The 14,987-nt window shown below is 43.3% G+C and overlaps 1 protein-coding gene across 3 annotated transcripts in view; it reads right to left on the bottom strand.

The window, feature by feature from the left end:
• LOC141121578 (von Willebrand factor A domain-containing protein 5A-like) overlaps positions 1–14,987 on the bottom strand; it is a 155,851-nt gene that overhangs the window by 68,649 nt on the left and 72,215 nt on the right. For all 3 annotated transcript variants that reach the window (XM_073611216.1, XM_073611232.1, XM_073611223.1), the window contains exons 8-10: positions 11,414–11,502; positions 5,135–5,279; positions 2,638–2,717 (exon numbers count right to left, since the gene is read on the bottom strand). In XM_073611216.1, coding sequence (XP_073467317.1) covers positions 2,638–2,717; positions 5,135–5,279; positions 11,414–11,502 — 314 coding nt within the window. The remainder of the gene's footprint in view (positions 1–2,637; positions 2,718–5,134; positions 5,280–11,413; positions 11,503–14,987) is intronic.

The raw sequence follows: 14,987 nt of genomic DNA, 5'->3' as shown, positions 1-14,987 counted from the left end.
TTTGGTGTGTAGCACAGTCCCCTTAAGGACGGCTTGGATTTACCTGCTCATCTGCATGACCCTGTGAACCTTCCAACCCACCTGACACTCTGGGTTCAGACATCTTTTCACAAGCACCTTTAAATGACACGTCACACAAGTCAATACTTTTATATTATCTCAACTTTTACTGGAGTAAGCAAAGTAGTATTAATGTACAAAAGAGGGCAATAGATCAATCGAGTTCTGAATAACAACCCAGACTCGGTAGAGGAAATCCCCAATGACAGCTTAAGAACAGTTTAACAGTATAAAGATACAAGATACACATATGTACAATGAGATACCACTTGAAGCATGGCCTGTAGGACAATAGAGAGTCAAGTTTTAAGGCAGGTAGTTACACTCTAAAAGGGAACCCCAGACCACCTATTCCACCCTTAAATTCTAATGAGAGATCAGACAGAAGAAGGATAGTGTAGGGTCATTTAAATAGTAACAACAGCAATGTTCGAAATGCAGGCCTGGTAGTCTTCACCGGCAGTTGGAGCTCATTAGATCGTATCCAATAAGGCACAGTGATGCATTGACTGACTGAATGGCTTAAACAGGCTAATGGTACTCTTTGAAATGGTTGTAGGTAAAGGTGTCTATGTACAGGGTTCAAATAGATGTGCAGTAAAGTGGTCCCAAGGTGTCTGTACACAGTGTTCCAATAAAGTAACCAGGGAAAGATTGCAGAAGATGGGCAATTGCCCTCTCACCAACGACTGGTGTGAACTAGATGCCTTGCAGACAACGACACGGGAAAGAAACATCCATCAATGAAGCCACCGGCGATGTCTCACAGGTGCGGAGCGTGGATAAATGTGGTGTCGAGCTGCTGAGTTGGTGCCATGCAGATGTCTGACAAACAGCAAGCAGATTTGGGCCCTTTGAGGCAGGGCTGGAATCACTTTAACACCGCGTGGTAGACCGCAATCTCTCTCTCCTCATCACGGAGAGATGTGCATTACGCCAGGCCCAGGCAGAAGAGACCATGAGGCGGATTGCCTGTCTCCTTTATAGTCTCTTTTGAAGTCTCCTCAAATGGTAGCACGGATCCCTGGGATGTGTAGTTCCAGTGTATGGTTATGTAATGGGACCGCCGGTCAGAAAGACTACTAGTCCCACAATCCATTGGGTTTGGCTCACAGATATGATGACAGTCACTGGCGTCCAACATTAAAGGGGTACAACTATAGATGAGGAATGATGGGGAAAGCACACGATATTACACTCATAGTCCACCATTGCTACAGGTGTAATTGTCATATACAACCTTTCCTGGCAAAAGATGGAGTGGACTTAAACACCTCTGGGCCTGCTCCTGCAGAGCTGACAGAATTTCTGCCCCAGTGTGACTGTTGTTGCTTAGGCATACTGTATGTGCTGCAACACTGCTTGGCAATATTTTGCCTGGGCCAGTGCATAGCCTCCTGAACCCTTTCATGGGACTGGTGGTAGCAAGTAGGATTGAGGAGGAGATGGAGATAACTGCACTGTCTCAATCTGTAAGGCCAAAGGGTGGCACAAGAAGCTGCAATGGTGTGCCTCTTCCTGCATCCCTCCCAGAGTTATTCTAACTAGACCATGTGTCAAGTGGACCCTCCTGCTGACCATATGGTCCAGCTACATGGAAACACTACTTTCCACATAGTTACTAAGTTGAAAAAAGACACAAGTCCATCAAGTCCAACCTATGAATGGTGGTGGGCAGGAATAAGCTTTTGGGTAACAAAATGGTGGTCAGGAATCTGCCACTGCAGTACAGCACAGGCCACAAAATCACAAAACGAGGCTGGATCCACCACCTGGAAAGGTAAGAGCTGTAAAGCCAGCAGTTTAGTCAAGCTGGAAATGAGCTACTGTGCACAAACATGGCTAAAGGCATACTTTTTCTGTTCCAGCAGCTGGGGCAGAGAACCTTGCCTGCTTAAAACCACAGCTAAAGATGACAGGGTGGGGTTGGCAGAATCAAAGGTTTTCAGCATACACTTGCCTTTACTCAGTGTGGTACCATGCTAACTTTCGTCCTTGGAAGAGTAATTAGATAAACCTCTTGCACCACTTGAAATACTTTCATCCCTATTATTGCAAGTGGTCGTTAGAGAATCTTATATCATGGGGTAAAGGTGGAAAAGGAGAACATAGAAGGAAGAGGTGGAGTGTGGCCCATTTCCTACTGACAGTATTCAGGTGTTTGGAGACCCCTGGTCTATAGGGAGAGAGAGGGGCTGTACTTTGGACACCCTGTGTACCACTTACTCTCTGTAAGTCTTCAAGGGAACCAAGTGAAACATCTCATGGGTTGTTCAGGTTGTGCTGAGGTAAGGTGATGTCATTCCACAAAATCAGTACATGAGTGTATGTTCATTACATCCTAGCACTATTTGAGATTGATAAAGTTGTTGGAGAAGTGGTTGTGCTACTAGTCCTTGAATCACCCACAACTAGGTAGACTCCAAATGTAGCAAGTTAACGGTGAGTATCCCCTCACGAGGGGGAGGCAGCCTTGTCCTTGTGCTGTAGGTTCCACAGTAGGCCCCTTGTGTGGGAACTGGATAAACAACCCGCTACTATAAGGTGCTATAAAAAGGTGGGAAGGTTTGTAATTACCTGTGATTTTGAGTGTTTCTCTGAACTTCATCAATCACTTGATTTGTGTTTGAAACTTCTCCATCAGTGAAGAGAAACAGCTGAGAGGGTAAAATTGAGGAAATCAGATACAACAGAATGAGGTAAATCTGAGCAGATCTGAATGGTTCCATCATGCAGCAAATATATATAGGAAAAATGAAAGACAAAAAGGGGGGAGAGGACCTATGACACTGCCAGATTAACACAGGTGAATATGAGCGTCTAAGAGGTTTACCTGCTACCTACTCAAATAAGACACCTGTATACATCATCATCCCAGGTTGTGAGCAATAATAATATCACTAATCATGGGGTGGTTATCCTCTGAACTAAACCGAACATCATACACAAAAATATTGGAAAAAGAATCCAAAAAGCAGTTCTTCAACAAGGACCAGCTGATGTAATTTGTTAATTATCTTTATTGATAAACCCAAAAGTAGAAATTAACATGTATATACAAAGTAACTACAAAAGGAAAAAACCTATTCCTCCCTCCAACCTATGATTAAAATAAGACAGACGTCTTAAAAGGGACATGGGTGGCCACCCTACCTAATACACACACCTCAAACACTCGTCATACACACACATGCAGATAATTGTCGTAGACCCGGGTCTGATATATAGAGATTTATCCAAGGTTGCTCAGATATGGTAAAGGTAGACTAAGGATCCATGGGCTTATTATCAGAACACTTGTCTGCATTGGATTTGCATTAAAGCTTGACGAGAGTTCCACTCGTGGGATCGATCATGGTGTGTTGACCGCAGATCAAGCATATACACAGTGCAACACAGTTGATTACGGGGGTCAATGATCAATGACCTAGCGGATCAGAGTCCCATGATATTACCAAGCGTCACTTGCTCTAGTTAGAGTAACTCCTGAGTAATGGAGTACACTGGCAGCTCACCATTAGACGTCTTGTACTGGTTGACTCTCGATCCTTAAATGTCCCGTGTAGCCGCCATCTTCTTGCTGAGAAGAAATCCGCGCTGAAAGACCGTGCCCTCACGACTGTGTTGGTTCCTCCCAATTGGGGCATACGGTGTGCAGCAGGGTTCAGATCATCCAAGTCCGCAGTGTCCAGGGGCTGTATAGAAAGTAATGTGGAAAGCCATACCCAGAGACAATAGGATGAAGGGATCACATCGGGTTTGGCGGTTATTGTCGATCCCACAGTTGTGGAGATATATAGAGATGGTTCAAGGTGTTGGTGGGCATCCAGAGGTCCCAGCCACCAACAGCACGGTGGCAGGATGCTTACGCGTTTCACCTGATCCCAGGCTTCCTCAGAGCATGCTTTTCCACATTACTTTCTATACAGCCCCTGGACACTGCGGACTTGGATGATCTGAACCCTGCTGCACACCGTATGCCCCAATTGGGAGGAACCAACACAGTCGTGAGCGTACGGTCTTTCAGCGTGGATTTCTTCTCAGCAAGGAGACGGCGGCTACACAGGACATTTGAGGATCAAGAGTCAACCAGTACAAGACGTCTAATGGTGAGCTGCCAGTGTACTCCATTACTCAGGAGTTACTCTAACTAGAGCAAGTGACACTTGGTAATATCATGGGACTCTGATCCGCTAGGTCATTGATCATTGACCCCCGTAATCAACTGTGTTGCACTGTGTATATGCTTGATCTGCGGTCAACACACCATGATCGATCCCACGAGTGGAACTCTCGTCAAGCTTTAATGCAAATCCAATGCAGACAAGTGTTCTGATAATAAGCCCATGGATCCTTAGTCTACCTTTACCATATCTGAGCAACCTTGGATAAATCTCCATATATCATGTCTACGACAATTGTCTGCATGTGTGTGTATGACGAGTGTTTGAGGTGTGTGTATTAGGTAGGGTGGCCACCCATGTCCCTTTTAAGACGTCTGTATTATTTTAATCATAGGTTGGAGGGAAGAATAGGTTTTTTCCTTTTGTTACTTTGTATATACATGTTAATTTCTACTTTTGGGTTTATCAATAAAGATAATTAACAAATTACATCAGCTGGTCCTTGTTGAAGAACTGCTTTTTGGATTCTTTTTCCAATATTTTTGTGTATAATAGGAAAAATGAAACACTATAGTTTAAATTTTATTATTTCACTGTCTTGCGTTGCTACCCTGTTTCCCCGAAAATAAGACCTAGTGTGATTGTCGGTGATGGCTGCAATATAAGCCCTAACCCCCAAATAAGCCCTACCCTGTTTCCCTGAAAATAAGCCCTACCCTGAAAATAAGACCTACAAGGACTTTAACTAGGGCTTATTTGGGGGGTAGGGCTTATATTGCAGCCATCACCAACAATCACGCTAGGTCTTATTTTTGGGGAAACAGGGTATGTAAATTCATGCTAAAGTCATATTATAGAGATTTTTGGGCAAAACTCAAAATTCAGAGATATGTTAAAAGTAGGCTCTGTAAACCCATAATTGTAACTATAATTTTCACAGTCCCACATACCTGTCGGGGGTGCTCGGCTCTCCCTGCTGTTTGGTAGATCCTCTTAAGGGGTTGGAGAATTTCCGTTCCTCCAAAGTTGGCATTCATTTCATTCACCCTTTTCAGCGCCACCTCCATGGACTGCTGTGTGTACTCTACACTCTCCCTGGGGAACATGATTTAAAAAGGACAAGTTATAAGATTGCTTGAGGAAATCTCAACTGCGACTCAAAAAATGTATGGTGATCTGGACCTTTAGGGGGCTCTACTGATAGACTGAAATGTCTGACCAATATGGCCGCAATAACACACACTCAATCAGCAAAAAGAACAACAATGACCTCCTTCTGCCAACTAACCATCTGTAATACTTTGTGAATGTAGAGAAATGTTGAATGGAATTCGACAATTGATATTTCCTTTCTTTCAAATGCCATTGTTGTGAAAAGACTTAAAATGCATAAAAGGATATGCAAACCCTGGCAATAAACCATTGAAAATGGTTGTATCGATAGGTGCAAAAAAATACATGTTGATACCTTGTCAGCTGATAACGTCTGCTTTGTCAGTTACACTATTTCCTGCGAAGTCTGTGCTATCGATGTGTACTACAAACCCTCTCCCATCTATGTTTTAGAGAACTTAAAATGGTAAGGTGTCGGTCCTACTCTAAGATGAAACAATGCAGAGAAGAAGGTGTTTCTAAGTGACGGAAGTGACGTCAGAGGCTCGCCAACTCTGTCGCCACTTCCGGGTTGCATGGATTCCATGCTGGTCCTGACAGCACGGCTCTCCATCTTGGATCAGAGAGACAGTGTTTCCCACCGCTGGTCGGTTGGAACTTCCACCTGCAGCTCTCTTTACTCCCAGGAGGCATCCCGCTGGAGGATATGGATTCATAGATGTACCTGCTTTTCACTTCCATCTTGTAAGTGTTTTTAACCCTTTCCTTGTCATTAAAGTGTTTTATTACTGCACATTAGGGATGGGCTGAACACCCCCGTTTGCGCGAACATTTTGAACACCGTTAAAGTCTATAGGACTCGAACGAGAGAAATCAAAAGTGCAAATTTTAAGGGCTAATATGCAAGTTATTGTCCTAAAAAGGGTTTGGGGACCCCGATGCTGCCCCAGGGGACATGTATCAATGGAAAAAAAAGTTTTAAAACTGACGTTTTTTCGGGAGCAGTGATTTTAATGATGCTTAAAGTGAAAAAATAAAAGTGAAATATTCCCTTAAATATCGTACGGGGGGGGGGGGTGTCTATAGTATGCCTGTAAAGTGGCGCGTGTTTCCCGTGCTTAAAACAGTTCCTGATCAAAATGACATTTCTAAAGGAATAAAAGTAATTCAAAACTGCTTGAGGCTTTAATGTAATGTCGGGTCCTGGCAATATGGATGAAAATCAGTGAGACAAACGGCATGGGTACCCCCCCCCCATTACCAGGCCCTTTGGGTCTTGTATGGATATTAAGGGGAACTCCGCACCCAAATTAAAAAAAGAAAAGGTGTTGGGCCCCCAGGCCCTATATACTCTGAACAGCAGTATACAGGCGGTGCAAACAAGACAGGGACTGTAGGTTTGTTCTTATGTAGAATCTGTTTGTAATTTGGAACAGGTACATTTTGAAAGTGTAGCTCCAGCCAAAAAATCTATTTTAAAGCTTTTTGGAAAACATAGGGAAGGGTTATCACCCCTGTAACATTTGTTTTGCTGTCTGTTCAGAAGATTTCACCTCACTTTCTGTCCCAATGACAACTGGATTTTGAAAATTTGGGTTTTTTAAGGGAAACAAGGATTGGTGATAAATCAGTGGAGGAGACACCTTTTTCACATATTAAATCTTACAGGAGAGAATTTCCCTTCCTAGGGGTAGATTTCCTCTCACTTCCTATTGTCCCCCTCCGTTTGTAAGTAGGAGTCGTTTGTAAGTCGGATGTTTGAAAGTAGGGGACCACCTCTATATACTATACGGCCAGCCCTATACACTCTGCGGAAAATTGGGCCTTTGGTGATGGTGTTGGTGGTACCAGAACACTGTAAGTCCTCACAGTTACTCTTGGTGGGTGCAGGAATGGGCCCTGCTGTGAAATATTATATCAAGAATTGTAATTACATGCCCTTGTTAGACAGGGGCAGAAAAATTGGGCCTTAGGCGGTGGTGGTGGAGGTGGTGGCACAACACTGTAAAGCCTCACAGATGCTTTTGTTGAGCGCAGGAACAGGCCCTGCTGTGAAATATTAGATCAAAAATTGTAATTACACAGCCCTGTTAAACGGGGGCATAAAAATTGGCCCTTAGGCAGTGGTGATGGTGCCACAACACTGCAACCCCTCACAGATACTCTCATTGAGCACTGGAACAAGCCCTGCTGTTAAATATTTGATCAAAAATTGTTATAACAGTTAGTTAGTTAAACAGGGGCAAAAAAATTGGGCCTTAGCCACTGGTGGCGGCGCCCAGAACCAAAAATGTTCTTACAAGCTATCAACATGAACATTGAGGAGGAATAGGATAGTCACTCAGCATAACAGGATAGTCACTCAACATCAGCATAGGCAGTCTTGAAGGGATCTCACATTCATAAAAAAATTAATTGGTTACATCAGCATCAGGTGCTTGGTAGCTGGTGATTAGGGATGGGCTTTATGTTCGGGTCGAACATGAGTTCTACTCGAACATTGGCTGTTCGTCCGTTCGCCGAACAGCGAACAATTTGGGGTGTTTGCGGCAAATTCAAAAGCCGCAGAACACCCTTTAAAACTCTATGGGAGAAATCAAAAGTGCTAATTTTGAAGGCTTATATGCATGGTATTGTCATAAAAAGTGTTTGGGGACCTGGGTCCTTCCCCAAGGGACATGTATCAATGCCAAAACTGCAGCTCTCTGAGTCACCTGCCTACCTGCCTGAAAGTGTCTTTAAACACGCACTCCAGGAAAGGCCTACAGTCAGGTATAGGCTTGGCTAGACTATATATATATATATATATATACACACAAGCCTGTATATATATATTAAATGCACTGCAGCTAGCTGAATCCAGTGCCTGCTTGAAGTATATTAGAAACAGTACACCAGGAATGGTCTGCAGTGAGTTCTAGCTAAACTGTATACAGTGGATATATATATATATATATATATATATATATATATATATATATATATATATATATATATATATATATATATATATATATATATATATATGGCAGTCTGACTGTGTGTATATATATATATATATATATATATAAATATATATATATATATATAAAATAAATACACTGCAGCTAACTGAATCAACTGCCTGCCTGAAGTATATTAGAAACAGTACAGCAGGAACGGTCTGCAGTGAGATCTAGCTAACTGAATAAACTGCCTGCTCAAAGTAAATGAAATGACACTCTTCCTCTCTCCCTCTCTCTATCTCTCTCTCCGCCAGCAACACACTACACAAGGCCGATGTGCAGGCGGCCTTATATAGTGTGGGGCCTGGACTTAACCCCCTGAGCCAAAATTGGCCAAAGGCACCCTGCTTTTGACAAATTATGGCTCTCTTCGCTGATGGCGCTGTGATTGGTCAAAGCATGCGGGTCATAGTGCATGCTTGGCCAATCATCAGCCAGCAATGCACTGTGATGACGCAGTGCATTATGGGCCGTGACGCGCCACTCGAATTTGGCACGAACGGCCCATAATGTTCGATCTTCGTTGAACGATCGAACAGCTGATGTTCGAGTCAAACTTATGTTCGACTCGAACAGACAGCCCATCCCTACTGCACATAGAAACGCCTTCTTCTCTGCTTTGTTTTTTTTTTTTTTCTATAGAGTGTGCTTCTCTCTTCTGAAGTGCTGCTGTGGTGCATTAATCGCATTTCAAGAGGCAATCATGTACTATTTGTTAAAGTCTCCTTGTTATCCAGAGCGCAGAAGGTACAGCAACATACTAATAGGTCATCAACTCAGCTTGCTCTGTTCCCCTCTCCTTTCACCACCTGTGCATGCACTAGAGCTTGATAGGCTGCTAGTCTTGCCTCTCCCTCCCTCAGACTAAGTGCTACTTTGCAACGGATGACAGAAGGTTAACTGCCTTAAAGAAAAACTATTCACAAATTCAAAAAGTACTAAATTCATAACACACACAGTACACTGTAATCTGTAAGTATAAATTACTGTATCAAATAATTTCACCTCCCTTTTGTCCCTAGTGCTTTGTCCAGTGCCCTGCCTTCACTTTTATATTATAAATACTGTTCTTTCTGCCTGGAAACTTGAGATTGTCCATTGCATACAAAAAGTGTCCCTTTCCGTCAAAAGCAGTTTTAGACCAGCTAGAAAACAGCGATAGTAAATAATGCCGCGTACACACGATCGGACTTTACAGCATACTTGGTCCGGAGTACCGGATTTCGTCGGACAATTCGATTGTGTGTGGGCTCCAGCGGACTTTGTTTTCTCAAAAGTTTGACGGACTTAGATTTGAAACATGTTTCAAATCTGTCCGACGGACTCGAGTCCAGTCGAAAAGTTCGCTCGTCTGTATGCTAGTCCGATGGACAAAAACCGACACTAGGGCAGCTATTGGCTACTGGCTATCAACTTCCTTGTTTTAGTCATCACGTACGAATCCGTCGGACTTTGGTTGATTGTGTGTAGGCAAGTCCGTTCATTCGGAAAGTCCGTCGTAAAGTCCGTCGAAAAGTCCGCCGGACAAAAAGTCTGCCGTAAAGTCCGCTCATGTGTACGCGGCATTAGTGTGGGGAAATTCGTCATCAGACACTGAAAGTGACGACAGCAACAATTCTACAAATTTCAGTGTTTTTGATTTAATTACTTATCGAATACAATTTATTATTATTATATTATTATTTGTTATAAATATTTATAGTTATATATTATATTATAATTTATGATTTCGTGTTTCAAACTTTATTATACCTGGGATGTCTACTAGACTCTTGTTTGGACAGATTTAAGTGAGTTATTCCTAAGAATTACAGGCCTACAATATAAAACGCCAAATTTCCAATGTGAAACATTGTACCGCTTTGAGCTTCAAAAAATCAGACATATTCATACTGCCAGGGAGGTTAATGTGTGTTGCATTAAAGCAGCCCATTGAAATTAATGGACTGCCATGCACCCTAATGTGCTAAAAGTTTTACATGGCCTTGCTTTTCCTAAATCAATGCACCGCAACACACTACACTGCAGCTTGCTACAACACAGATGCATTGCCTTAGTGCATTTGGGGTATCATTCAAAAGGAATGCATATTTTGTGCCTTACTGCGTGGAATTGGAATTGGGCCTTTATAGATTGATGATAACTGCACTCCCCCAGAGGAGGGTGATAAGTGTCTGAACTTCAGCAGAGCAGGTATTGTCTAAACCAGTGGTTCTCAACCTGGGGGCTGGGACCCCCTCAGGGATCAAATGACAATTTGCCAGGGGTCACCAAATCCTGGGCTGTTCCTGAAGCCCGTGCCACTCTCCCAGCCTTTTCGCGACCGCCTAGAAGGGCTGTCCCTGTCCCTTGCCTTGGGTGCTGACAACCCACGCTATGAAAATAATTTTACTGTTAGGGGTCCCCACAACTTGGGAAATTTTATCAAGGGGTCATGGCACTATAAAGGTTGAGAACCACTGGTCTAAACTTTTTAGAACCGATAACTGGTGTGTCGTTATGATCCTTGGTAACTGGATATTTACACAGTAGTGTCTACACATGGATACCAAGCAAAGACATGAGCGCTTAAAGTGTATGAAAGGGCAAAAAAAATTTTTTTTCATTTTAATAGGAAAGGCAAGGGGTTTATATTGCTCTGTGTCCCCATTGGGGAGTTCCCCCCCTCTATTGGTCTTGACTTTCCTCACTGAGTCAGAAAGTGATGAGAAATCATTAATTTTAAAGTTGTCACCAGAGCAAGAGATCAGGGTAAGTAATCCAATGGAGACACCTGTCTAAGAGGGTATATTCCCTCACTTTAGTGAGATTTCCTCTCATTTCCTGTTGCATTTGTGAAACAGGAAGTGACACCCAGCATGACTCTTCTTGAGTCATTGTCATAATCCTTTTTTACCTGAAAAATGTAAGTATTTGAAGTACAGCACTCTCTGTCTTACATACTGTTTCCATTTCCTTGGAGGTTACCACAGGGCTGATATGTTCCATACAGACATAGACATCATAACATCAATATAGAGGCGCCCATACTCGTAAGGTTCATCCCAGACTCCAAATCTCAGAATAGAACTGCTAAACTTAGGCTACCAACAGTCCAACTTTTATACTTACGGGAAGAAAGACTCAAAATGGGAGCCAAAGCCATAGATGTTAAAGTAACAACCAAGAGGTAAACTCTTCAAAAGTAGAACCAGTGTCTCCTGCAAAAGAAAAACAATGAACACAATGACAGGATAGGTAGGAATTGAAAGGCTAGAATACAAAGAGTTATATACCAGACCTACTTCTGTTGGGTAAAAGGTAGCTGTGATATGTTACAATGGGTCAGGGTTTGGCCATTTAAACAGGGTTTGGAGCAAATAAGGAGAGCCTGTCTGCGTTAACCTGGCCATTACTTTTGCCTCCAGCCAAAAATGGCAAACTGTCCTTTTCAAGTTTGTTATGATATATGCTCATTGACTTTTTGTTCAATGCTCACAGCCTCAAATTATGTATAGGTAGATCTGCTTTGCTGAACAAAAATGATGTTGTTTACAGAGGTCAATAACTCAAGCTGAAATTTATACACACAGTTTGAGGATTGTCTTCCTGCCTGCTCTGATCAGTCATCTCTTTTTATTCATGGAGGGACACAGGATTTAGAGACACCTTGGTTATACAGGAGGATGAGGATAACACAGGAAAAAAAAAAAAACAGTGACCAGCGTGGTATATTCAGTTTGTTAGTGGCTTAGGAGGATTGATGTCTTTTCTCTTCTGAGAAAAGCTTCACCATTTTTACTAGCTTTTTTCTTTTTGTTCACTACAAGCAGCTTGAGCTAATCTCACAGACTGGCGCATCCTCAGCAATCTACAAAGATGACTAAAGTGGCAAAGTGAACTAAAAAAGCAGAAACGGGCCAATGCATGAATAGATCCTACATGCTAAAAGAACGTGGTGGGGATGCAGTGCAGTGCAACGTAGCTGGTCAACATGACATGTTGCGGGCAGACAAAGCCTAATATATAAAGGTAATCGTGAAACAGTGACTGCTTGAATATAGCAAAACAAAAATGCATATACTAACACAAATGGGATGAATAATGACACAATGCAAAAAAAAAAAAATATATATATATATATATATATATAATGCAAGAAAAATATATGTGGGCTAGTGCCTCATTAGCAAAAACGTGCCAGATCCTGGTGAACTACAAGTGACAAATCCCTAGGACAAACATGAATGTTAGTTCTATCATCCAGTCCAAAAAGCAAAAACACGTCATGAGAAACGCAAAACAAGTCCAATCGTGAAGGGAGGGGGGATCTTCAGTGAGGACACCTCCGTGTTTGCAAGCCGCTTACCTTACAGCTGTAAGGTGTACAGCCTGTATTGCAAATGACCCGCAGGTGTAGACGTTCCGTGTATACAGGTAGTGACAATGATGAACATGGCAAGCGAAATATAAAAAATAAAAAGTATACAGCATGTAAAATAACTCTGCAACGACCACAGTGGAGGGGGGGCAAGACACACACAGGGGGAGGTTGCACTCACTTTCATGAAGTGAGTGTGGGCATCAATCCACGAGCGCCGAGCTGGTATGCCTCCAGGAGTGTCACCAATCTGGAATCTGTCCCCGTGCCTGGAAACTGGAATATGTCCCCGTGCCTCTCTCCTCAGTGTTCGTCAGGTAGAGTAGTGATGTACAGTGTGAGGGGGAAAGAGACGCACATAGCATGATCCCATATAAAAGGTATATTTATTTAATAAAACAAGTCCAATCAACTTACATTTAAAACAATGCTGCAGTGTGTAGTAACTACGAGCGCCGAGCTCGTCTCCTGTTGTTTGTCTGTGGCAGCGTCCCGTGCTCCAATCCTAATGCATATCATCACGTCATGTGACTTCTTCAGAGGATGGACTTGTTTTATTAAATAAATATACCTTTTATATGGGATCATGCTATGTGCGTCTCTTTCCCCCTCACACTGTACATCACTACTCTACCTGACGAACACTGAGGAGAGAGGCACGGGGACATATTCCAGTTTCCAGGCACGGGGACAGATTCCAGATTGGTGATACTCCTGGAGGCATACGAGCTCGGCGCTCGTGGATTGATGCCCACACTCACTTCATGAAAGTGAGTGCAACCTCCCCCTGTGGGTGTCTTGCCCCCCCTCCACTGTGGTCGTTGCAGAGTTATTTTACATGCTGTATACTTTTTATTTTTTATATTTCGCTTGGCATGTTCATCATTGTCACTGCCTGTATACACGGAACGTCTACACCTGCGGGTCATTTGCAATACAGGCTGTACACCTTACAGCTGTAAGGTAAGCGGCTTGCAAACACGGAGGTGTCCTCACTGAAGATCCCCCCTCCCTTCACGATTGGACTTGTTTTGTGTTTCTCATCACGTGTTTTTGCTTTTTGGACTGGATGATAGAACTAACATTCATGTTTGTCCTAGGGATTTGTCACTTGTAGTTCACCAGGATATGGCATGTTTTTGCTAATGGGGCACTAGCCCACATATATTTTTCTTGCATTATATATATATATATATATATATATATATATATATATTTATTTTTTTTTGCATTGTGTCATTATTCATCCTATTTGTGTTAGTATATGCATTTTTGTTTTGCTATATTCAAGCAGTCACTGTTTCACGATTACCTTTATATATTAGGCTTTGTCTGCCCGCAACATGTCATGTTGACCAGCTACGTTGCACTGCACTGCATCCCCACCATGTTCTTTTAGCATGTAGGATCTATTCATGCATTGGCCCGTTTCTGCTTTTTTAGTTCACTTTGCCACTTTAGTCATCTTTGTAGCTCCCCCCCCCCCCCCCCCTTCATCACAGCGCAACTACCATCTTCCCCCACTTTTGTCCCATTTGTCCTGCCTTGGATCAGTACTTAGGTGTTGCAGCAGTGTCCTTTTAGCATAGCCCCCCCCCCCCCCCCCGAAAGCGCAGGAGTTTCCACTTTCACATTGATCCTCAGCAATCGTTTTGCAGGCCAGACCCAACTGGATTAAAGATTGTAAGGGCTTTGATGGAAACTAATCCTTGGGCACTGAACTCTGCATTGTGGCACTTTTTAGACCCTTCTGTACTGTGTTAGTTAGCCTCAGAGCATTTTCAAGCTCCAGACCCAGGGCACAGCCTCTGGTGCAACCTGTCTCTGAAATACTAATTTACGATGTAGGCATAGCATCAGAAGCAACTTTTACTACCGTATTTTTTTTTTAAATACCATCTTTTCAGTTTGTTTGCCAGAGCCTGCGCCCAGCTCGATGACCCAGAGCAGCAGGCTCTGGGTCATCAAGCTGGGCGGCAGGCTCTGGGTCATCGAGCTGGGCGGCAGGTTCCGGGTCATCAGGCTGGGCAGCAGTCTCCGGATCATTGAGCTGGGCAGCAGGCACTGGGACATCAGGCCGAACAGCGAACCACGTAATGGCAGGCTGGGTAACAGGCACCAGCTCAGCAAGCTGAGTAATGGGCCCCGGCCCAGTGGGCTGGGTAACGGGCCTCGGATTAGCGAGCCGAACACCGGGCACTGGCCCAGAAAGCCGGATGATGGGCACTGGCATGACAGGCTGAGACACAGGCACCGAAACTTCAGGGTGAGGCTGAAACACCGGATCTTAAGACTAGAACACCGGGACTTCAGACTGGAACACCA

Source organism: Aquarana catesbeiana, linkage group LG01 (genome assembly GCF_042186555.1).
Source record: "Aquarana catesbeiana isolate 2022-GZ linkage group LG01, ASM4218655v1, whole genome shotgun sequence".
Taxonomy (NCBI): Eukaryota; Metazoa; Chordata; class Amphibia; order Anura; family Ranidae; genus Aquarana; species Aquarana catesbeiana.
The sequence above is the reverse complement of the archived record's forward strand: the minus strand, read 5'-3'. Positions and strand labels throughout refer to the sequence as shown.